This window comes from Neofelis nebulosa, chromosome 14 (assembly GCF_028018385.1).
Source record: "Neofelis nebulosa isolate mNeoNeb1 chromosome 14, mNeoNeb1.pri, whole genome shotgun sequence".
Taxonomy (NCBI): Eukaryota; Metazoa; Chordata; class Mammalia; order Carnivora; family Felidae; genus Neofelis; species Neofelis nebulosa.
The window spans coordinates 42,939,532-42,963,388 of NC_080795.1; the positions used below are offsets into that span (position 1 = coordinate 42,939,532).

Consider the following 23,857-nt stretch of genomic DNA (forward strand, 5'->3'; position numbering starts at 1 on the left):
ATGTCCAGCTTCCTTATCTCAGATTCGTCAGTTGGTTAAGAGAGAACTCGTTCTCCCTGGGGTGGAAAGGAGCAGGGGTATTATACCAGCAAAACTCTGTGTAGAAAGAAACATCAAGAAGGAAGAAGGATCCCTACCACACATCCTGCCAGCTGAAATATGTTGCTTGTGTGTTTAGGACGGTCATTATCTGGAGCATTCATCATACCCGCCCTCTTGTACTTTCTTCTTGGGCCACCCCAAACTGGACGTAGCCACCTCAACAAATCATCCTTCCAAACTTCTCTTGTCCTCACCCAGGGCATCTTCTTTGCCTGGGCTGAGTGCTTTTCCCTTCTTTTTCTACCTAGTGACTCTTATGCCAAGATCAAACTAAATTCACACCCTCCATGAAGTGCACCCTGATCTGCCAAGCGGCCTGGATAACTCCCCTTGGGGGACCAGTCACACTTGGTACATATTTCATTGAGTTCTAACCTCAGTGTAATGTAACTTGCAGTGTTTACATCTGTCTCCCCAGCATTGTACTTCTTGCTCACAAAGACTAAGTTTTTGTTGTCTTTTTGTCCCCACTGATTCTAGTGCGTTCCCTGATGCATAGGACTCACTCGGCAAATGCATGGAGAATAAAGGAATGAGTTCAAGAGGCAGAGACCAGGAGACAGACGTACAGGCAGGCTGAGAGACAGGCATGTATGAAAACATGCAGCTGTGCCCATGCCCAGCTTCTCAGGAAGACGGCAAGCTGTTTGGGGAACGAGAGTGAGGAGAGTGAGGCGGGGAGGGGACATGGGACATCTGCTCAGGAAAGACCCTATGTGTCTGTAGTTGGAGATCCAGAGACAATAATTCAGTGGGAAGACACCTGTTCGCAGAGGAAGGCTGCATGGGTGGGAGAGTCCCGAGGGAGGAGAGGTGCTGTCTGAGGGGGTTGAGGATCCCAGAAAGAAATAACTGAGGCTTACCCAAGGGTGGTGGTGTGGAAGATGCAGAGAGAGGGCTGGATTTGAGAGCTGTTCAAGAGGGTCAGCTCAACAGGACGCCAACCCCTTGTGATAGTGTGAGTGACTCCACGGTTTCTAGTTTGTGCCACTGGGTGGCAGTGTTGGTGGTAGTAACAGATTGGGGGATATCACAGAGGCCCGTTGAGTGAAAGGAGATGAATTGGGTTAGAGTGCTGGGATTTGAGGGACCCTTAGAACTAATAGCTGAAGGTATCCCGTATCGTGGGAAATGCCAGTCTGTCCAGTAACACTGGAAAGACTTGGTCAGCAATAGAGGTGAAAGAGTTGAGGGCCACTGGTGCACAGGGCATGGTGGGAGCCGCTGGATTCGGGTCGGGGAACACCTCGTGGGCAGGAGAAGCTGGCTGAGGATGGTCTGTGGAGCAGCCACACTTAAGAGGCCAGGCCTGAGAAACAGACTCAGGAGAGCAGGCCTTTGAAGAAGCAGAATCCCCTAATGAGCATTATCAGTGCCATGGAGGGGGACCTGGCCCAAAAGGAGACCATTGGCCGGGATAATTAGATGTCTCCACTGCCCATATTCATGGCCTTTACTAAACATCAAGATTGGAGTGAGGTGAACATTATTCAGTAGGAGAGTTAGGTTTGACCATGCCTCCCTTACTCCTCAGAGAAGCAAAGCCCCTAATTATTTCCCTTGCTTGGTAAGAGAATATCTCCAGGCCTCGAGATTAATGCAGAAGCAGAGATTCCCGCATGCCGGTTAGTTAAGTTTCTCCTCAGCGGTTGTGCGATCAGTCATCGGCAATTTGCATGCTCATTACTCTGACTGGAAGCCAGGGGAGATCTTCCGCCCTCATTGCCACCACACATGACGCTGTCGTGTGCTGCCTTGGCTCTCATCCCACATATTTTTCTTCTTTCTCTTTTCTTTTCCTTCTCTTTCTTTAAACAAAATCTGTGCAATTGCTGTTTTAAATCCAGGCCCTGACATTTTAAGTGGATGCGTGCCTAGGTTTTCACAGGTGTGCTTGCGAACCCATAAATTACAAGCTTTTGTCTCCTGGGACAAGTGTGACCTGGGCCTCTAAGTACCCAGGTGAAGTGGTAAATTTGGCAACCACAGCGGCCCCTTTGTGTGGCGATTGTGATGATAAGCACCTGTCGCTCCTGACCTGCCAGTGTTTGCCTGCCTGCAAGCTGCAAAGCCCATTCTGTCCTTGCAGGGACAGGGCTAGAGAAAGCAGAGCTCCGCACTCCTGCCCTCCAGTGGGCAGAATCCGCAATGACGGGCAGCCCTGCGCTCACCGCCCCTTCATCCTGTGGAGTAGCAGCTGCCTGCCAGCCTCCCCACCTCCATCGCACCGCCATGACTGGTGGCAATGACTGGTCTGGGGACATGGGACCTGCCTCCCACGCTCCACTCCCTCAAACCTAGGACAGTCTGTTTTGCCCTTCGTAAAGGAGCAAACACATACATAAGCTTACACACTGCAAATGCTCTAGTCTTCCCTACTCTTTCCATGCCATGAAGATGGTACATTTAATGGTGGTGTATGTTAGAAATCTGAGCAAGTACTACAATATGTTAAAGGGTAGAAGTTACTTTCACTTTATAATCTTAATGTATTCATTCATTGCCTAATTAAGAAAAAAATTTTTTAAGTGTTTATTTCCTTTTGAGAGAGAGAGCACAAGCAGGGGAGGGGCAGAGAGAGAGGGAAGCACAGAATCCGAAGCAGGCTCCAGGCTCTGAGCTGTCGGCACAGAGTTCGATGTGGGGCTCGGACCCATGAACTGTGAGATCATGACCTGAGCCAAAGTCAGACACTCAACCGACTGAGCCACCCAGGCGCCCCGCTGCCTAATTTTTTTTTTCAATATATGAAATCTATTGTCAAATTGGTTTCCATACAACACCCAGTGCTCATCCCAAAAGGTGCCCTCCTCAATACCCATCACCCACCCTCCCCTCCCTCCCACCCCCCATCAACCCTCAGTTTGGTCTCAGTTTTTAAGAGTCTCTTATGCTTTACCGCTGCCTAATTTTTTGATGGGGGAGGATATGAGCTTCCTTTTCTTTAAATCCCTCATCTGCATATGTATGTCCACTTGCATATGGATTTAAAATAAAATGAAGCAGTGGGCCTTATATTTCATGTTCTGTCTCCACCATGCCGGCATTCCCACTTCACTGACCTAGAAGGAGAAGGCCTGCCAGAGCACTCATACTCCTGTCTTTCTGCACTTAAGATGACACTGCACACTCAACAGACGCTTAACAAATGTTGACTGACAGGAACGGGGCCAGAGCTAGACTGCACACTGCAGTGATGAGAGTTCACAGCCCTGCCTTGCCTGCAGTCTCGGCTCCACCCTTGCATCTGGGGGCTGTACACAGGGATGCTGCTGGTCCTGGCTATTCCCGGCATGCTTTTCTTTCTCCGGAGGTGGGTGAGTGGATGGATGGATGGATGGATGGATGGATGGATGGATGGATGGATGGAAAGAGATATAAAGATGTGTAGACATAAAACCAGTATTTGTTTATCTCTACAGCCATCCCTAAAACTTGGATCCAGGAAAATCAAGAGACCTGTGTTCAGGCTCCAGTTTTGCCACATACTAAATGTGTACCTTTGAATAGACACCTCTCCAAACAATCATTCCCCTTCTGTGAAATGAGAGGAGTTGAAATGAATGATATCTTTTGGATCTGGAATTAGTTTTGGGGTACCTGAGTGGCTCAGTCAGTTAAGTATCTGACTCTTGATTTTGGCTCAGGTCATGATCTCATGGTTGTGGATTGAGCCCCACATCAGGTTCTGTGCTGAGCGTGGAACCTGCTTGGGATATTCTGTCTCTCTCTCTCTCTCTCTCTCTCTCTCTCTCTCTCTGTCACTGTCTCTGTCTCTCTCTCTCAAAATTAACACAAACTTTTAAAAATTAAAAAGTTAAGATTCTCGGAGAGAATTAAAATTATTCCAGAAGAGAAGGTTCTACCATGATTTCACGACTGTTCACATAGTTGGTTCAAGGTGACAGCCTCAACAGGAAATGCAGGAGAAGAACCAGAGACCAGATCGGGAGAGTGCTTTGGTGTCAGTGAGTTCCTAAGGCAAGGAATTCTAAAGACAGGAGGGACAGACAGTCATTTTGTTTTGTTTTGGTGATTCATTTATGGTTGGGAAAGTCAGGCCTGGCCGGAGGGCCTGGCGGAGGTTCATCTGTCCTTAACAATGCTGAGGCACACCCTCCCTCTCTCCTTTAGTGCTCTGGCAAGGCACCCAGAAACTTCTCCCGGATTTTCAGTGTTTTGGCACATGTTAAAACTTCGGACTCTTGTAGATGCTATTCTTTGCTTAAATTGGAGTATAATTTAGGGTGTGGTGCAAGGTGGGTGGGGAGTCTCGGGGAAGTAGAGGTTATCCCTGCCTCTGGGTACCCACAGGCCATGCCCCTCTCATTTCACTCAGGGGTTTACAGAGCGGTTTTGTTTTCTCTGACTTCCTATGTACTTACAGAAGAAAAACAAAAGCAACCAGAACTGGGGTTGGGGTGGGGCCACAGAGACAAAACAGCAGTGAGAGAGCAGTGCAGAGCCACCCACTCAGACACAGTGGGCCTCGGTCCTAAATGCCCTCCAGCGCCACTGTGCTCCCAGACTGAATGAAGCTCCTTTTTCATTCAGAACTCGTCTTCCCCACGGAAGCTCACAAACTGAGAGTCCTTGTAACTTTCCAGTGATGGGGGCAGAGGATGGGCCGTGAGAACCAGAAATAAAGCATATACAATCCTATGTATCCTCTCTAGGAAGACCTGCAGAACTGTGCAGAAAATACATCCCACCTTATCCTACATCTAAAAATGATCTTGCGTTCTGATTATTAGCGTTGTAAGTAGTAACTACGGTCTGGTCATCACTCTTGTCAAAAGCTGTGGGGGGATGCTCTCCCCAACCCTACTAGCTCTGCCATTTTGTAACCAGTGTCCTCAGAGAGACAGTAGAACCACATCAAGCCGTCCTCTGTGCATTACTGTTGAGACCCTGAAAGTCTGGGAAATGGGATTTCTTTTTTTTTTTTTTTTTTTTTTTTGGTGCAACATTGTTTTATGAAATATGCTTGGTTTTCTCTGCCAGGCCTTCACCACCTTCCTGTGTCTGTACGGCATGGTTTGGTACGCAGAGCACTATGGTCACCGAGAAAAGGTATGGAAGGAAGGGCAGAGATGGTCTCTGTAAAATAATCACATCCTGCTTGGAGCTTTAGCAGGGAAGCACATTCCTGTGAGAATGTGGTGTAGCCAATTGTGTGAGCACGCAGGTTCAGTCCTGCCGCTGTAGAAACGTAACCGGTTCAGGACCCGTTCCCTATCGGTTGCTGTCCTTGCTTGTGAGCGCCCTGTTCAGTAGGTCAGTGTTTTTATCCTCCCTTTTATAAAGGGGCTTAAAACCTAATTATGCGTCTGCTTAAAAATAAAATTGCGGGGAGAGCCCCGGACTGGGTTTTGAAAGGCTGGGTTTTATTCCCGGCTCTTGTACTTTGCGTAGGCCTCTTTGTGACCCAGCCTGGGGCTCTCCCCCATTGTAAATGGCCCGCCCTGCCCACCGTGTAGTGGACACAAGGATTAAAGCAGAAAATGGATGTGAGTGAGCTTAAAATGCTATAGCAGTCTTGCAAAGTATAATATCTTTTTAAGTAAAATAATAGCTTTCATACTCGATTCATACTTAATTCGTATTAAGTCTGAGGAACTAAAGGTTCTTTCTAGACAATTGATTCTGTATCACCTGGAAGACAGTCATGGCTTTATAGCCAAGGAACCTACGAATGGGGAGGTTCTGTCACTTGCCGGTGGTATAGGGGCGGAGTGACCTCCCTCGCTTGTCCTGCAGCCCCAGGGAGTCCTTGAAACTCCATCACTAAGTCTGCTTCTCTCTCTAGACGTACTCCGAGTGTGAAGATGGCACCTACAGTCCAGATATCTCCTGGTCTCATGGGAAAGGTTCAAAAGGTATTTCTTCCTCACTGCTTAAAACTTGACTGGGTTCTTGGGCGCCTGGGTGGCTCAGTCAGTTGAGTGTCTGACTTCGGCTCAGGTCATATACTTGCGGTTCATGGATTCAAGCCCCGCATCAGGCTCTGTGCTGACAGCTCAGAGCCTGGAGCCTGCTTTAGTCTCTCTGCTCCTCCCCCGCTCTCTCTTTTCTCTCTCTCTCTCTCTCTCTCTCTCTCTCTCTCTCTCTCTCTCACTCAAAAACAAACAAACACTAAACAACTTTCCTGGGTTTTCTTCCTCCCAAGGCCCAGTGAGCAGATTTGGAATCAAGATTTATCCTCAGAATGGTGATAAGTGTATGCCCTGAAGGGTCTCCTGTCTACTTATCCCATGTCGTCTGTTACTTATTAATGAAAACTGCAAAGTGCTGTCAGGATCTGCCCAAGAAACTTGCTTCTAAAGAAGAGGCACCATGTGGTTCTGCCTCTTCTGACACAGGAAAACATAACGAGGCGAGGCCCGTACCGTCCCAAGCACCCTATTGGGAATGTTCTTCCTCTTGGCTTTCATCCTGAGTGAAAAGGGTTAGGAAGAATTGTGCACTGGGAGGAGGAGCTTTCAGAAGAGGTGGGTTGATTTCATCGTATTTATTCAGGAGGCAGGCCAGAATAAAATTCTGGTAGTATAGCCGGGGATCTCCCATTGGCCTCTCCAAGGAACCTTTTGGAAAGATTTGGGGCTACCTGGGTATTTTAAAGAATTAAGGCTTGTGGAATGATACCAAGGAGGCTCCACTGGCCAGTAATCTCTGGGCGATGCTCGTGAGCCCATTGGAAGGCTGCCTGAGGGGAGAGAGTTATGAACACTGGAGATGGTGAAATTTAGTTCACAGAATTGCCCGGAGAAACCGTGGGCCCAGGGAGAGGAAAGCACTACTGTTGCGGTTGCTTTCCTGAGTTCTTTTGGGGTCGAGCTTTTTAGAGCTCTTTCTGGGGAAAATGCTAGCATGCTCTCTGCTGAGGTGCCAGTCACCCTTTTTGAGACTCCTGAATCAAGGAGTCGATAGGCGCCCTATGTTGGAACGCTGCTAGAAGTGGACGGAGGGGTTCCCTGGGGTTCCGCCCTTCAGAACCATCCCCTCACAGATCCGTTCTTGGCACTTGCAGGCCCTTCTCCATTGAAAAGACTGCACGAAGCAAGCAGTGGTAGAGATATAAATGAAAGGTAGACAAAGAGTAAACTAAAAAAGAGAATCTTCAGAGCAGTAAAAGAATCTCTTGGACAAAGCCAAATGGCCTTTGCAATGAAGACCAAATTCTGAGAAGTTTTTTCTCTGTTTGTTTGTTTGTTTGTTTGTTTTTTTAATGGCCGTCTTGGGTGGAAATTTCCTCTGGGGCTGGATCTGAGCCCTGGAGCAGAGAATTCTCTGGCTTGACTGCTGGGCCAGAGGTTGGCCACACGCTCAGTCTTTAGGCACAGCCAGTCCAATACCAGGAAGTTTTGCTCACCTCCCAGGCCTTCCTTACACACGGTTACCTGGAAGGCCCACCCTCTCCCTGCTCCCCCACTTCCACCCTCCACCTTGCCTGATGCCTGCTGGTGGCTCAGCGTCCGGTTGACACGGAAGTTTTTCTCTGAGGTCGCAAACAAATAATGGTGTGACAAATACTGCCAACTGTGAGAGTCTTGAGGGTGTGTGCCATCTTCTGTGGGAGGCTCCAGAGCCGTCATGAGCAGAAGCGGCCTAGGTTTTAAAGGTGTTCTCTGGATCAAATGAGAGAGGTCGTAATGTCTTTACTTTCATAAAGTCAGGAATTCTTTCTCATTTAGGGATGTAGAAACTCCGGTGTATAACAGGTCAAGGTGTGGAAACCTAAGGGACCCGACACCCATGTGGTTTAATTGTTCCTCCTTGTTCTTTGCTTTCATTTTTACGCTCACTTCTAGACCCCATTCCCATGAGCATAATCCGCCTTACACAGTGAGAGTGTAAACACTCTTCGGGATGCCCTTGCTCCCCACGCCCCCAGCTCTGTGGGGCCATCCCCTTGCATACTCAGGCTCGGCTGCTGCACTAGCTCCGGGCTGGGGTTTCAGGGCCTTGCCTTCCTGTATCCATGAGGCCACTAGGTGGAGCACATGTATCAGAAGAGGGCGGCCTGAACGGGACGAGCTGCCCATCTGAGGAGCGAGCCTGCAAACGCCACACTCAGGGTGACAGCGTGTTCTCATTCCTTTCGCCAGGTTCTGAAGACAGCCCACCCAAGCACCCGGGCAACAACGAAAGCCACTCTTCCAGAAGAAGGAATCGACATTCCAAGTCAAAAGTCACCAACGGAGTTGGAAAGAAATGAAGGAGCCCGGTTAATCGCAGACGTCCCAGAGAGTGCCTAGAACCGAGAGGGAGACAGAAAGGCTTGGACCTCCCTGTCGGGAGGGCAAACATGCGGTGCCATTGGGACGAGGAGAGGGGACTTGGGGGTCATTATTTGAGAGTGCGTGAGTCTTGTTTCCCACAGACCCAGCCACATGAGGCAGGTCAGTGCCTGGGATCCTTCACCAGTTCGGGGTCTCCTCCAACTTCAGCACTTGGCGTGCGGTCACTGGTAGCCGTACGGAGCATCTGCAGGAAGAGCGGCCTCTCACTCACAGCTGCCCGGAGCAGCACCGCTTGTGTGTACTGTGGTTGCAGTTAGTTGAAACACCTTCATTCAGACAGGGCATTAACGGTACGTTAACACTGGTGACCAGTTTTTATTTTTATAAATCTGCCTTTCCCATTTGACTGATTGGTTTAAGTTCAGGCCACTCTTCTGTCTTTTATTGTTGGTATCTTATTTGTTGTTAAGTTAGGATGCTTAAAAGCCTTCAGAAGCCACTGCTGAAATTGAGTTGGGGGAAAGCTCTTCTCTCTCCTAAAGAAGAAAATGGGGAGAGCATTTGTGTTACTGTCTGGCAAACTCATCCCCCTTTTAGGACCTGAAACCACACAGTGGTGTAAACCAGTCTGAGGAAAGACTGGCTACCTACATAGGATCCTGGGCTTCAGATCAGAACCTTTTTTGTTTGTTCTGAATGTCATTTGTCCAGAGTTATCCACAGTGCACAGAAGTGAGCCTGCTTGAGAGGCGGTGCACATCGCAGCTTCTCTCCCAGCCAGGTGCCTTTTACATTTTATTTGTTTTCCTTCCATGGTGTGTTGCTGACCTTGTCTTTTAGTCCCATGTGAGGTGCTGGTGAGTATTACCTTTCATCTGTGTGCCATGCTCTAGAACATTTACCCTGGTAGTTCACCACCTCTGATGGATCGCTGTTTTAAATAAAATAATACATGTTAAAGCCCATCAAAGATTAGTCTCTAAAAATGCTCGTTTCTTTGCATCCTATTGGTATTTTTCACCACTTGTAAGCAATTGCTGTGTTTTTCAAGTGACTTTAAGGATAATATGAATGTGTATGTGTGTTTTTATATAGTGAGAAGAAAAAAGAAGAAAAATATGTATTGTAGAGGACTTACAGATACATGTTACATTTCCTAAGCTCCCAAAGTAATCAATGGGAAATGAACAAGATAGTCATTGTGTTTTCACATGGCAATGGTTACATCAACCAAGTTGGATTTTTCTCTCTACCAAGTGATCGGCGCTCAGCCGATTGGCTTATAGATCTAAACTTGCCCAAGGAAATCCTTCTGTTCCTCATTTAAAGAGCAGAGTTTTTCATGTCTTCTCCCCCTTTAAGGAAATCTTTCACCACAGAAGTGTCATGTTTTTCTTTTTCTGCAAAGGAATTCTGGGGTGAAGGGGTTAAATGAATCATGCAAAGCCGGGGTCACATCCTGTGCTCTGGGCCTCTGGTGATCACTTGGTCGAGAGCCTCACACAGACTTGCCGTGGCAGCCAGGCGTCTTGCCAGTGGAGGAGTGCCTGTATTCGTTCAGCTGGCACGGTGGCCGGGGTGAGGGGCTGGCCGTGAGGGGCTGCGGCTGTGCGCCTTCACGTGCGGTCCAAACTGCAGCCCCGTCCTTCCCAGCAAGGACTGAGAGAGCCGAGGTCCCCTTTCATAAACCCACTCACACTTCCGTAGCCCATCTAAGAGCCTTTTTAAAACATCGGTACACCATAAACTCTCTTTGCAAGTAGGCGGGTTCATCTTGTTTCCTCATGCATTCTGCTTTCCTGAGCACTGAGCTCCTGAGTACACCATAACATCATATACATGGTCCGCCTCAACTCTCCTTCCTATACCTGGCCCACGTCACTGAGCATTTGCAAGTGTGTTATCTGGGAGAGCCTGGTCTGGCACTTGAACGCTCCTCTAACTCCTCGTCGGGTCAGACTGATGTAACGTGTTTCCTTTCTCCGAGGCCAGCACAGAGGGAGGTACCTGTTTAGCACCCGGTGGCTGACTTTCCTGTGGGATATTTGGAAAGCAAAGTGCACACGAGACCATTTTTCCTCCACGGCTTTGTGTGAAATCCCATCAAAGCCCTCCGATGCTGTCTGTGCCTGTTCTTTGAGTTTACACTTTCTCTTTTCCCTTTCAGTAAAAGTTCTGGGCACAGTAGGTACAAAACCAATGCTTTCTGTGACCAGCCAGAACCTCGGCTGCCATTGCTCCTGGACACCATACTGCTGGGTTTGGCCTACTTTTTCACTCGTTTCTATGGAAATGGACCTCATGTTGATGGAAATAGATCAGAGGCATCATTTAATATCAGAAATGATTCTCTTGCAAATCATCTCACGTTGACGATTTGCAAACTGCCCTCTTAAAAGCCACCATTGTTTTTGGACATAATGCTCAAAGAATGTCTTAGGTGTTTTTCTCCATAAGTAGCATTGTACTGAGTATTAGCTACTTTTCCCTTTTTGTCATTCTTGGGCTTTCCATGGCCCTTCCCCACTTTTCTTGTGTCTGTTTTAACCATTTGTAAAAGACTTGACCAAACTGCTCCCACAGCAATGCTAGGACATTTCATTGACCCGTTAAGCATTTTGATGATAAAAGACATCCCATAAATGCCAGCCTTATTTTCACTAGAACTTCTATAGTGAACTTGTGTATGAAGTACTCACCCAGGAGAAATAAAATAAAATTATTTACCAAACACATCAGGTTCAGCCCTGTTGGTCTTCCCCATGAAGCTGCATCTCTAAGTGGCATCTCTTTTTGTCAGAGCTCTCTTTGGATACTGGATTGTTTCATTCGTCTATAAGCGCGCACTTGGTCAGGCCCTTACGGGGCGGGGAGGCTAAATGCAGGGTGGAATAGAACTACCTGTTACCCATTGAAAACCAGATTGAAGTGAGCACTTTAAACACAGGGGATTTGACTTACATGCTCTGAATTATGCTCAGCGACTCCTGCAGAATTCCTGGGCCCGCCACAGTGTTCACCAGGTTACTTGTTGTTAGAGAAACTAGAAATCCCACAGTCAAGCCGTTGTGATCCTCAATATATTCGCACTTACAGGATTGAATTCAAGACGTAAGGAGAGCCAAGACTTCTGTCCATCAGTGTTTCATCATAGAGGCATCTCTCCTTCATACATGTGTGTGCTTTTGCAAGGGTTATATTTTGAGATTTGGTTCTTTGCAAGGGTCAGCATTAGTACCGGCTAAGACCGATGGGCTGTAGAGTCTCACTGCTAGCCCATAATTCGATTTTTACATTTCCCTTGATCACATTTTATTCTAAACCTGATGCATAGACTATCATAAGCGAAAGTCACAAAAATTTTTAATTGGAACTTTTTTTTATCTTTGATGCAATAAATACTTAACGGCTTTTTTTTTTTTTAACTTTTGCTATCTTCTATGAATTTAGAGGAATTATTTTATTAATGTCTACCAAAGAATGGGAAAAATAGTTGCACGTTGATTTTTTTGTTTTTTAGTTTGTTGGAATGCCGAATTGTAAAAATCTTCCTTGTCTCCTATGTTTACTAAAGAGTACCTTTAATCCATTTCAGAAATTCATCTGTGACTTTGTCTATCTTGACATTCCCTTTCTTGCAGCTTTTTTGGGTAGATTTTGAAGCTGTCTGCCCTATAAGAAAATATTTGTTGTTATAGTTTCACACTGGTAAGGATTTGTAACAGGTCCAAGTAGCTCCAAGGTCTCCCATGGCGAAGCTCAGTTTTTATTATACATCATGATACTCTGACTGAAGACAGCACACATGGCTGGCCAGAGGGGTGGGTGACAGGCAAGCTTCCTGCCTGCAGTGCTGGCAAAAGGGACTCCTGGTCCCCAGCCTTCCTGTCCTGTTGGAGCAAGGAGAAGCGTATTGGCAAATCCATTATAAACCCAGTGAGGACAAGAACATCATTCAGAAAAGAGAATTTGTCCAAGAGGTTTGCTTTCACAGCTGATGCAGCCAGCCACCAGCCTCCTTAGCCATTCTGGGCTCACACTTGAACCTCTTGTGCCCCGGGTATTAATTATTTTTTCTTTGTTATTGGAAGGCTCTGGAAACATGCTCTGAGGGCCTGCAAGTTGTGGGTGCCGATAATGTCCCACAATGTCTTGAAGGTTTTCTTCCATCTGCCTGGCCTCCTGCCCCCCACTCCCCACACAGTCTCCCCAGGGCCTCAGATACTGGTGTTTCTACACAGGCTGTGTTCCCGTTCTGGATGCTCAGAAAAGGTAACTAACTGTGGTTTTACAAACCACAGGAAATAAGAACTGGTTGCTTTTAAAAGAAAAGTAGAAAAATCTGAGACTAAAGAACCAAAATCCTGCATTTTCATGTCTGAAGTATACATACAATAGCCTTAATTATGGTGTCAAATTGCAGGCAGGGTTTATGTAATAATCCATACTGGAAAATCTTGACTGTAAACCTTAACTATTCCCTCTTGCCTGACAAAGTGCTGCTTTGGCTCGTTCTCATCAGTCTGACTGCAGACGTCATGGACTGATTAGGTATTTTACGGGTGCAACCCAGAAAAGACTTAAGAAAGATCTGCAGCTTTCAAAATGTTTAGAATCCTATGCCTTCTCTTGGAGTGGACAAAATCCAGATCAGGAGCGGGGGCATGTGTTTAATGGGCCACTGCTAACCTATCTTCCAGACAGGCTTTCAGAGGACTTAGAACCTTGGAAAGACCTCTGGGTGGGGTTCTGGGGACCCCCTTGCTCCCATGAATCTTCCCAGGGTGACAGTAACACTCAGCTGGTTTTGCTAGTGAGCCAAGAACCAGGATGGCATTTTCAGTTCCAGGGGAAAAGGGTGTCCCTGAAACCACCCTTCCCCTGCTCCATGGGTCCAGCACTCTGTGTGTGTGTGTGTGTGTGTGTGTGTGTGTGTGTGTGTGCTTTTTGAATCCTGTGAGTTTGGTGGTGTGATCCCCATTTTCCGGGGTCATGAAGCTTAGGGAGGAGAAGTCCTTGACCTAAGAGCACATAGCCATTAGAGGCTGTCGTATCAACCAGAGCCTAATGCTCTTTCTTCCACTTGAGGCTCCTTGACTTGATTCTTGTACACAGATCTTATGCCTCATTGCCAAACTAGAGCCTTCATGTACCCGCCCCCACCTTGCTTCCAGCCAGCATCAGTGGCCGACACGTGGACAGTGAGAAGCCTGTTCCGATAGAGGCGCCCAGGCCTTTGTCTCCCCTCCTCCCCCTGGAAGGAGGCTTGGTGTGAGTCAGCTCTCAGGTGCTCACTTTGTGAGGGAAGGCCAAACCTCCAAGCCTCTCCCCAGACGTTGGCTCCCCATGTGATTTTGGCTGGTCGTGTGCTGGATGGAACAATAACTAGTGTTTATGAGTGCATGGACTGTGGCCTCATCAGTCCTGTTTCTGTGGCTTCAAATGAGTCAAGCTGTCATTCCTTGAAGCAGGTCCCGTCTCCATTTGGGTACTTTTCCTGATGTTTTGACGCATTCTGCAAACTGTCAGAAGGCAGTTCCTCAGCCGACGGCAGCTCCCTCTACCTTCAGGAATCTGATTTATGATCTGGTGAGGCCATAAACCTCTGCTCTTCACTTCTGAAAAACAGCGAAGTATGGGAAAGAATGTAAATTATAAATACTGAATTCCTATGGTCAGCAATAATGGAATGGCCTGGGTTGGGTTATTTTCTTTTTTTTGATATGGTATGCATATGGCTTTAATTTCTAAGGGGCTGGGTTCCCCACTCCCCCAACCACCACCATATTTCCAGGGAGAACAGATAGCAGTAAAATATCTTGCTGAGATATGAATAAAGAGATAACATTTTTCTGATGACTCACCAGCCAAATACTTTGGAAGCTACCCTTCACAGCATAGGGTAATAGGTGACTGTCACATAGCCACACTCTTCCCACTGACCTCGTGCCACTCCAGACCAACCCCCGGTGTTCTCACTTAGCAAGCCCCCTCCCACCCCAATTTTAACTCTCTAGGAGGAGGTTTTCCTGTGAGATTTGTGAAATTCTCTTCCCGTCTTATCAGTCAAGGTTCTGCGCTCTAACCGGGAACAGACTTCTTTTTTTTTTTAATTAGTTAATTAATTATATATATATATAATTTATTGTCAAATTGGTTTCCATACAACACCCAGTGCTCATCCCAACAGGTAACTTCTTAACTGCTGTCACGAGCGGTGAGGACAGTGACAAAGTCATACTGAAGACCACACAGTGGCAGTGGGTTGGAATTTTCATTCCAGGGGTGGGGTCACCTCCAGCTTAGATTTCACAAGCTGGGCAGAAGCAGCACCCCCCCCCCCCCCCCCGCCCCGCCCCGGCTCTGCTGAGGCAAGAAGGAACCACCTGGTCACCGTGTGAGTTTCTGTTGTGGGTCTCACACTGCAGAACACAACGCCTGGGATTGCTGTGCGGCGTTGAGCACTTTTCCCCTTAAACCCGACCTCATCCCAGTTCACAAGGAGGGGCAAAAGCTGAAAAAACACCCAGAGCCGCAGAGTTCCCAAGCCATTGTTCTAACAGCCCAAAAGTCGATAGGATTGTGGTCTGTGTGCGGTCAGTAAGTGTGCTGACAGCAGAGCCGTGAGTGTGAGAATATGGCGCTTATAATCACAGTCATTTCCACCCACAGAGACACGTAACCTCACAAGCACCTGTTCACCCCCACACCGGCCCTTCATGTCTTCCTGTCATTTTCTTTGGACCACATCTGATTCACAAATTGCCAGGCTCAGCTCGAGTGTGGGACGAGCCAGACCACACATAGGGCATAGGACCTGGAGGAGAGGGCCAAGGTTCTCAAAGATGTCCACGCAAAAATGTACATTTTGGTCCCCAAGGTAACCTCCGCTGCAGGCCTCCGTATTGTGTCTCTGCCAGAAGTTTCTGTTCATGTACATCTGAGTGATTTCAGCAGAAAGTGAAGATAAACCCAGCGGTGGTGGGCAAAGAAAATGTCTGTCGGAAGGGTGGTTAATTTTACGTGTCGACCTGACTGGGCTGGGGGAGGCACCAGACAGCTAGTAAAACGTTCTTTCTGGGTGTGGCAGTGAGGGGGTCTGTGGAAGAGATTAGCATTTGAATCAGTACACTGAGTAAAGCAGATGGCCCTCACTAACGTGGGTGGGCATCCTCCAATCCATTGAAGGCCTAAAGAGAACAAAAAGGTGAAGGAAGGGTGAATTTGCTCTCCCTGCTTGAGTTGAGACATCCATCTTCTTGGACATTATTGCTCCTGGTTCTTGGGCTTTCAAACTCAGACCATGGCTTAGCCCCTCCCCCCGCACCACATGCATAATTCTGAGGCCTTTAGACTCAGACTGGGTTACACTATTCACCAGCTTTCCTGGTTCTCTAGCTTGTGGACAAGCAGGTCATGGGACTCCTCGGCTTCCATACCCTCCTGAGCCAATTCGTATGTAGGACATTTATATACATATCTCCTATTGGTTCTGTTTCTCTGGAGAGCCTTTAATACAGTCAGCCTTGTGTTTAGACTGAGGTTTGTAAGTTAAACTTATGAAAGGAAATGAGAAAGTCGAAGTGGATCCCGGTTCACCAGCCAGGTGCCGCCTTCCTTCAGGGTCAGTCTTCCTTTGGGGCCTCAGTATCCATCGCTGCCTGGGACCAGCTAATCCATCCAGGAGATTCCCATAAGCACCACCCCAAAAGGGGAGAGTTAAGTTCTCAGCTCCTCTCGTGCCCTTTGGCCTCTTGGCAGCTCTGTTCTCTCCGCAAGCCTGGAACAGCTTGCTTGTGGTGCATACAGCAAGTGGGTGCCAGGTTACAAACTAAAAAGTTCTGTTTCGCAGTGTTATGGTTGTTCCCCTGTGAGGAGCTGGCTGGGTCTGTTTCATCCGACCTGACCGAGGAGCTCCTGCTCCTATGTAAGCTGTTTCCTTCCTGACGAGACCCACAGCCCTTCCGTTTTTCAGGTGGTGACAGCAGTGTTCTTGAGGGTTCTTTACGGAGCCACAGGGGCTGGGCTGCCAGGGGCTGTGTCTGCTGGGCGTCTAGGGAAGATGTTTGTTCCATACCTTGTAAGGCCTGATTACTGCTTCAGTGAGAAAAGGGTCCCAAAGAAAAGGCACTTCTTATTGGTGGTTCTCCCCGAACTGAAATAATTATCTTTCATCCTGCTAACTTTATCCTGCTGTGACCGGTTTGGTTCGGGGAATTATTTTTGCTTTTGAAGGCAAATGTTCTTTCCTCTCGCATCTGCTCACCACCAGCTTTCCAGACAGGCAATGACAGACCATCGAGTAAAATGTTATATCCCCTGGATAAAGCACTTATGTGTTTCCTCAAGAAAGCCATGTGCAACATCCCCCCCTTCCGAGCAAGTGTCTGTGTGAATCTGACTTCTCTCTGGGGTTAACTGAGCCAAAAATAAATCACTCCCTTGGCTGCAAGGAGAGGCTGACCTGCCATTCTGCAAGATTACAATCCGTAATCAGCCTACCGATCCCTTCTGCTGATTGAAGCCAGAAGACTGGGCTGTATTAAAAGATAGCTGAGGAAATGACACAGAATAGCACATTTTCACCTCTTTTCCAGAGCACAGAGAGTTGCTCCCAGATGCTGTTTCTGCAGTCCAACTTCTGACTCGCAAACCGTTCAAGAAGGAGGCTGTGGATGGCAAAGAGCCCGCGTGACCTAACCTTCATGTTGTAACACGCACACATGCAGATGGTGGAAACCAGGAGACATTGGGAGGAAGGGGCTCAGGCTCAGCCTGTGGCTAAACCCCTACAGTTCACAGGTCAAAACATCAAGATGCCCCTCACACCCACTGGGATGGCTGCTTTCCGAAACAACGAACAAAAGAGCAAGTGTTGGTGAGGATGTGGAGAAATTGGAACCTTTGTGCCACGCTGGTGGGAATGTAAAATGGTGTAACGTATATGGAGAACAAGTATGGTGGTTCTTCAAAAAGTTAAAAATAGAGCTACCATATGATCCAGCAATTCTACTTCTGAGTATATGTCCAAAAGAATTAAAAGCAGAGTCTTGAAGAGAGATTTGCACACCCATGTTCACGGCAGCCTTATTCCCAATAGCTGAAATGTGGAAACTACCCAAGTGTCTATTGATAGACGAATGGAGCAGGAAGGAAATTCTGCAGTATGCTGCAATATGGAAGAACCTTGAGGACATTATGCTGAGTGAAATATGCCAGTCAAGGAAGGACGAATTCTGTGAGATTCCACGGATATGAGGCTCTGAGTGGTCAGAATCACAAAGACGGAGAGTGTAATGGTGGTGGCCAGAGGCTGAGGGGAGGGTAGAAATGGACAGTTGTCATTTAATGGGTACAGAGTTTCGGTTTTATAAGGTGAAAAGAGTCCTGGAAATGGATGGTGATGATGGTAGCACAATATTATGAGTATATTTAAAACCACTTAATGGTACACTTAAAATGGCTAAAATGTCAAGTTTTTCTGTGTATTTTACAATTACAAAAAAATTGGAAGAAAAAAAAGACACAAAGGCCCAGAGTAGTCAAGTAACTTGGCCCAGAGTCACACAGCTGGCTACCCCAGGGCTAGGCTTTTGGTTGCCCCCGGATCTATGCACCAGCGTTCCCGCCCTCGCCCGCCACGTCCTCCCGCCCATGCCCGCCACGTCCTCCCGCCCACGCCCGCCACGTCCTCCCGCGCACGCCCGCCCGCCAGGACCTCCCACCCACACCCACCACGTCCTCCCGCCCACGTCCGCCACGTCGCCCCGCCCTCGCCCACCACGACCTCCCGCGCACGCCTGCCGCAACCTCCTGCAAGTTACGGACGCCAATGAGCTGTGTGTTGGTTAAGCAGCCACGGAGGGTGCATGTGTTTAAGGTATTTGTCCTTTCAACCAAATTTCTTTTTTCCTTTCCTATAACCGTTATTTGTCATATCCAGAGCCTGCTCCAGCCTCAGAAGCCTTCTATCACTAACAAGTTCAGAATTTTAAAAGGCATATATAAAACCAGAGTGCTCATAGCCCAACTTGCTTATAAAAGGACAAACCTGTGTAAAAGAGTAACATAAGTGGCCAAAGCCTGGGTTGATCTGAGCTATTTGGAAAGTGCTAAGGATAATTTTTTAAAAGGAGGTAGGGAGAGATTTTGAAAGTCACCTATAGGACAAGAAAGCAAAACAAAAGATTGGTGCCCCCTATTTGAAAAAAACAAGAAACAGTTCAATCTTATTATGTTTTATTATTTGTTATTTCCATGCTGCAGATCTGTGATTTCTCTTTGCTCCTTACTATGGCTTGTTAAGTCAAGTTCTGGCCCCTCTGTGTTCCATCTCCCACTCTTCTCTGTGCTCCAGCCATTCTGGCCTGTTTTTATTGAATACTGACTAGCGTCTTTCCCATCACATCCTGCCCCCCACCCACCATCTCCCTAGTTAACTCATCCATATCCTTTCATTCTCAGTCAGAACATTGCTTTTGTAGGAAGACCCTCCTTGAGGCCCATACTAGCTTACCACCCCCAGAGTACCATCCTTCTCCTCTTGTAACTCTTAGTTCCTGTACAACACCTGTCTTTCCTGCCAGATTATTAACTCTAAGACTGTTTTTGGCTTGTGGGCTCTCAGATACCCAACACCCAACACAGTAAGTACTTAGTAAACATTTGTTGGGTGAATGAATTCTTGAATGAATAGTTGATAGAGCAAAGGAAACAATACATGCATGAGAAAGGAATATAGGGAGGGAGAGATGTGATTAGTCAGGAAAGACTTAAATGAAGTGAGAGATCATCCAGCTGGTTCTAGAAGGAGATGAATATGAATTAGCAAAGAGGAGGCAGGAAGTCCATGGGGAGCAGTGGGAGAAGCAAGGAAGTCTGAGGCAGAGTCCAGTCCTCATGGACTCTGCCTTGACCATGAGTGAGTTATTTTGATTTCCTTTATGTGTTCCCCATCAACAGTATGATTAAAGTATGATGTAACAGTATGATACAACCCAGAAAAAGGCAGAACATGCATTTCGTAGAAGAGAATTGGAATCCAAGATAGTACCTGTGTTAAAAATGTCAGTTCCAGGTAAATATTACATAAACATAGTGCTGAATTTTAGAGCTGTTGTTGGTTAAACCCTGGGACACAAGAAAGTGTCATTAGAACAGAGGAGGAAAGAGGTAGATTTTGAAAACTACAGATCAACAAGCTTGATATTAATTCACAATAAAATTCTAGAACCAGTTACAAAAAGTGGTCTGTGACCATCCTTACAGAAGAAAGCATTAATCACTGAGCATTAGCAGAGGTTCACTAAAAACAAACCATGCAAAGCTAATGTGTCCTTTTTTCACAGGATTACCAGACTGGGAGATCAAATCTCAAATCTCAGAGTACAAATCCCATCTAAGCTAAAAAATAATTTTAAAATATTAAAAAAAAACCCCATCTCAACTTTGAGAAATCCAGTATGCTATTATACCTCCTCCTAGAGAGTCACAGTGCATATAGCACATTAAAGGTTCTGAGAAGTCCAGCATCAAAGAAACCTGTTTAATATTATTCAGCTGAGCAAATGTTCCACAGAACACCCTTGGAGAAAGGATGGATTGGGAAAATTTCAGCGAGGAGTTTTTCAGTCTTTTATTGTATAAACTGTGAAGGAAATGAAAAAATATGGGCTTAAAATAGCCCATTGGAATCACAACTGGATAGACAACTGTACTAAAAACATTGATTAATCATTAGTAGCCACTCTGTGGGAGGTCTTTAATAGTATGTCTTGAGGCTTTGCCCTTGGTCCTGGCATGTTCAGCGTTCTTACAGTGACTTGTCTCACAGCATTGAAAACCAAACCTAATTTAAAAATTTTCAGGTGTCCTAAAGTGTGAGAAGCTAATATGCTATATAACACATTGAAATACTGTCTCAAACCAAGAGAGGAATCCAACAGAGTTCCATTAAAAATTTGTTCGAATCAATAGTGAAAGTAAAGGATAGATTACCTCTGACTTTGAACTAGCTCATATGAAAAAGACATGGGGTTGTAGCTGTATCAGGCCAATGTGTGATAGGGCTACCATGCTTCTGACGTCAGTGAAGCCATCCTGGCAGGTAAAATGGCTTGCAAGGCAAGCACGGGAGGCAAGATGGTCTGGCCACTCTAGGAATGGTATTCCAGTCTTATGTTGCATTTTGAGAGTGACATTGACAAATTGGAGCATGTCTAAAGAATGGCCACCATCAGGAAAGTTCTGGAGAACATGTGCTGTAAGGAGGAAAGTGAAGAAACCAGGGACATTTAGGTGGTCTGTAGAAGAGAGATTAAGGAACATGTTGATAACTGACTTTGGGGGGCAGTGTAGTCGAGTAGAAATGAAGTGAGTTTGTGCTCCAATCTCTGCTCTAGTACTTCTAGGCTGTGTGTTCTTGGACAGGTTTCTTAACATCTCTTATCTTCTAAGCCCTTAGATAAGAAGTCATCATCCCTATTGAGTGGGGTTATTGCGATGTCCTGGAGCAGAATAGGTGGTCAAAATGAGCTTCTCTTTCCTTTCTCCATACAAAGGGCAGTCATAGCAATCAGAAAGGTGATTCATTTGATGTAGATCCAGGGGGAAACTGGGACCAGTAGGAGAATTCCTCTAAGGGAGGTACATTTGGCTGATGAAAAATAGGAACTTTGTAGTAACTAAAACCTGGAAAACAAAGGAACTGACTTAGTTGCCTTTAAGTTGACGGTGGAACTTCCGCAGATTGTTAGAAGAGATCTCTGCTTTGGTAAGAGGTGCGATTAGATGACTCCCAGATCTCTTCCAATTCTGAGATTCCATGATTCATAGATACAGCTAGACTGTATTGTTCTCTTCCATGTGTGGTCAACTCATATATATTCAACCTCCACATTCATATATATTGAAGAGATACTTAGGCATACTTCAAATTGTTCTTGGGCCATTTCCTATGTAAATGGAGGCTTTCTCTCCTATTTCGGTGCTCCGTTACAGCCTAGTTCAGGGATTTGTTCTCAGTGGGCACTTAATAAATGTTCATGTGTTCAAATCTTGACTCTACATCTTGGCCATGTGACCTTTGGCAAATTGCTCTCTGGGCTTCCATTTCCCCATCTGTAAGATAGAGATAGCAATAACAGCTTTATGAGATAAAATGAATAGAATATTTTAAGTCCTTAGAAAAATAGTAAGTTTACAATCAATGTTAGATAATATTATCTTTGTAGTTGTTGTCAGTGAACTTAAATCTGTTTACTACTTACGTATAAGTTTTCTGACTGCACAGTAAGAGTCTTAGGGATGAATTGGTTCTTCCTGTACCATCTCCCCAGTACCTAATATTTTGTCCTAAAGAGTATTCTCAGTTATCATGCCCCAAAGCCTACTTAAGTCTATTACCCTGGTTCCCATAGCATTAACGATGGGGACAAAGACGTATCAACTGGACAAAAAGCAAAAGTGGAAACACTGAAGTGGGGGCAATGTAGCCTTGGCCAGAAAATCGATGACAAGGCCAGAGCTGGTCTGAAACATCGTCTTGGGGGAACGCCCGGCATGCAGTCAGTCCATGCTGGAGACTAAGCTAGCCTTAGCTGTGGCCCTGCCTTTTGTTGTTGTCCTCTGCAGAAGGGGGAGTGTTTGTGGGCATGTGCTGGGGGGGCCTGTGAGCATCTGCTGACAGAGTCTGTACCTTGGTTAGTGCCTAGTCCAGCGTGGGCCATGGCCTAGACCTAGAGATATTTGACCAGGAAGGGAGACAGGGAGGAAGGAGGAAGGAAGGGAAGGAGAATGAAGGAGAGATCCTTTTTAAAAAAGGATTGCAATTAAAAAAACATATAAAATTTACCATCCTGACCATTTTTAAATGTATAATTTTGTAATGTTAAGTATATTCACATTGCTGTGCAACAGGTTTCTAAAACTTTTTCATCTTGTAAAACTAAAACGTTCATTAAACAATTCTCCATTTACCCCTCCCTCCACCTCCTGGCAACCACCACTCTATTTTCTGTTTCTGTTAATTTAACTACTTTAGATACCTTGTGTAAATGTACCTATTATTTGTCTTTTTGTGACTGGCTTGTTTCAATTAGCATAATGTCCTCAAAGTTCATCCATGGAAGTCCATGTGACAGGACTTCCTTCCTTTTTAAGGGTGAATAATACTCCATTGAAGATATAGAGATAGATAGATGATAGATAGATAGATCACATTTCATCTATCCATTCATCCATTGATCACTTGGGTGGCTTCCACCTCTTGGCTATTGTGAATAATGCCGTGAGCATAGCTGTGCAAATACAGAAGTGCTTTTGGTGGGGGGCACATAGGTGGCTCATTCGGTTAAGCATCCGACTTAGGTTCAGGTCATGATCTTGTAGCTCCTGAGTTTGAGCCCTGCACTGGGCTCTGTGCTGACAGCTCAGAGCCTGGAGCCTTCTTCTAATTCTGTATCTCCCTCCCTCTGCCCCTCCCCTGCTTGCTTTTTGTGTGTGTGTGTCTCTCTCCCGAAAATAAACAAACATTAAAAAAAATATACACTAAAAAAAGAAATGCTTTTTAAAAAATGTTTATTTATTTTTGAGAGAGAGAGAGCACAAGTGAGGAGGGGCAGAGAGAGAGCTGGACAGAGGATCTGAAGTGGGCTCTGCACTGAAAGCAGCAGCAAACCCGATGCAGGGCTTGAAGTCACAAACTGTGAGATCATGACCTGAGCTAAAGTCAGATGCCCAACCGACTGAGCCCTCCAGGTGTCCCTAGAAATGCTTTTAAAGATATAGAGAAGTTACGATTTTGGAAAAGTGGGAGGGGAGATTTAGGGAAACAAATTTGTAGAGACAAAGAAAAAACTCAGAAAAGCAATCCATGCCCAAAATGGCAATTTTGAAAGAATACCAGTGAACAGTTGGCCAAAAAAAGTCATTAGTCATGGATTATTGAGTTGTAAGGAACAGAACCCGCTCATACTAGCTCAAGAGAAGTGCTTATCAGAACACAGGGGTGTCTCACGGCACCCAAAGTGGGGCGAGGGAAGGACTGGATCCAGAAACTTGAGTTTAAAACCAAGTTCCTCTCTTCATCTTATAGAACCTACATTTGTTCTTTCAATTGCAGACATTGCTGTTCTAGGCTTTGAGGATGCAACTGTAAATAAAACCGACTTTACCCTGGGGAAGGTGAGTAATAAGCAACTAAATAAACAAGAAATTCCAAATTCTGTAAATTGAATGAAGAGAAAAGCAAATTCTGTGAGAAAGAATATCAGGGAGGTGAAGGTGGCAGAGGGACCTAGCGGATCATTGATTGCTGCTCTGAGGAGATACACTGAGGCTTCAAGCGCAAGGATGAGGAGGTGAAAGCCATATGCCAGGCAGAGGAGATGTTACATTAAGGAAGTGAGAGAAAGCCATGAGCCTGGAGCAAGGTGGGCGAGGGGTAGTATAGCAGATGGAAAGGAAAGGAGTGTAATGGCAGACACCAGATCATTCAGAGCCTTGTTGACTAT

At 46.2% G+C, this 23,857-nt stretch overlaps 1 protein-coding gene and 1 long non-coding RNA gene across 3 annotated transcripts in view; both read left to right on the plus strand.

Moving 5' to 3' along the window:
- PTDSS1 (phosphatidylserine synthase 1) overlaps positions 1-9,315 on the plus strand; it is a 65,130-nt gene extending 55,815 nt beyond the window's left edge. Inside the window, exons 11-13 of one of the 2 annotated variants that reach the window (XM_058698638.1) lie at positions 5,107-5,175; positions 5,912-5,981; positions 8,211-9,315. In XM_058698638.1, the coding sequence (XP_058554621.1) occupies positions 5,107-5,175; positions 5,912-5,981; positions 8,211-8,320 (249 nt within the window). In that variant the 3' untranslated portion in view covers positions 8,321-9,315. Of the gene's footprint in view, positions 1-582; positions 744-5,106; positions 5,176-5,911; positions 5,982-8,210 lie in introns of those variants that run through there. The other variant, XM_058698640.1, reaches the window with a different exon arrangement.
- A 5,408-nt stretch (positions 9,316-14,723) lies between these two features.
- The window catches only part of LOC131494339 (uncharacterized), a 62,786-nt gene continuing 53,652 nt past the window's right edge, over positions 14,724-23,857 (plus strand). Inside the window, exons 1-2 of the long non-coding RNA XR_009253330.1 lie at positions 14,724-18,225; positions 23,467-23,528. This is a non-coding gene — a long non-coding RNA (uncharacterized LOC131494339). The remainder of the gene's footprint in view (positions 18,226-23,466; positions 23,529-23,857) is intronic.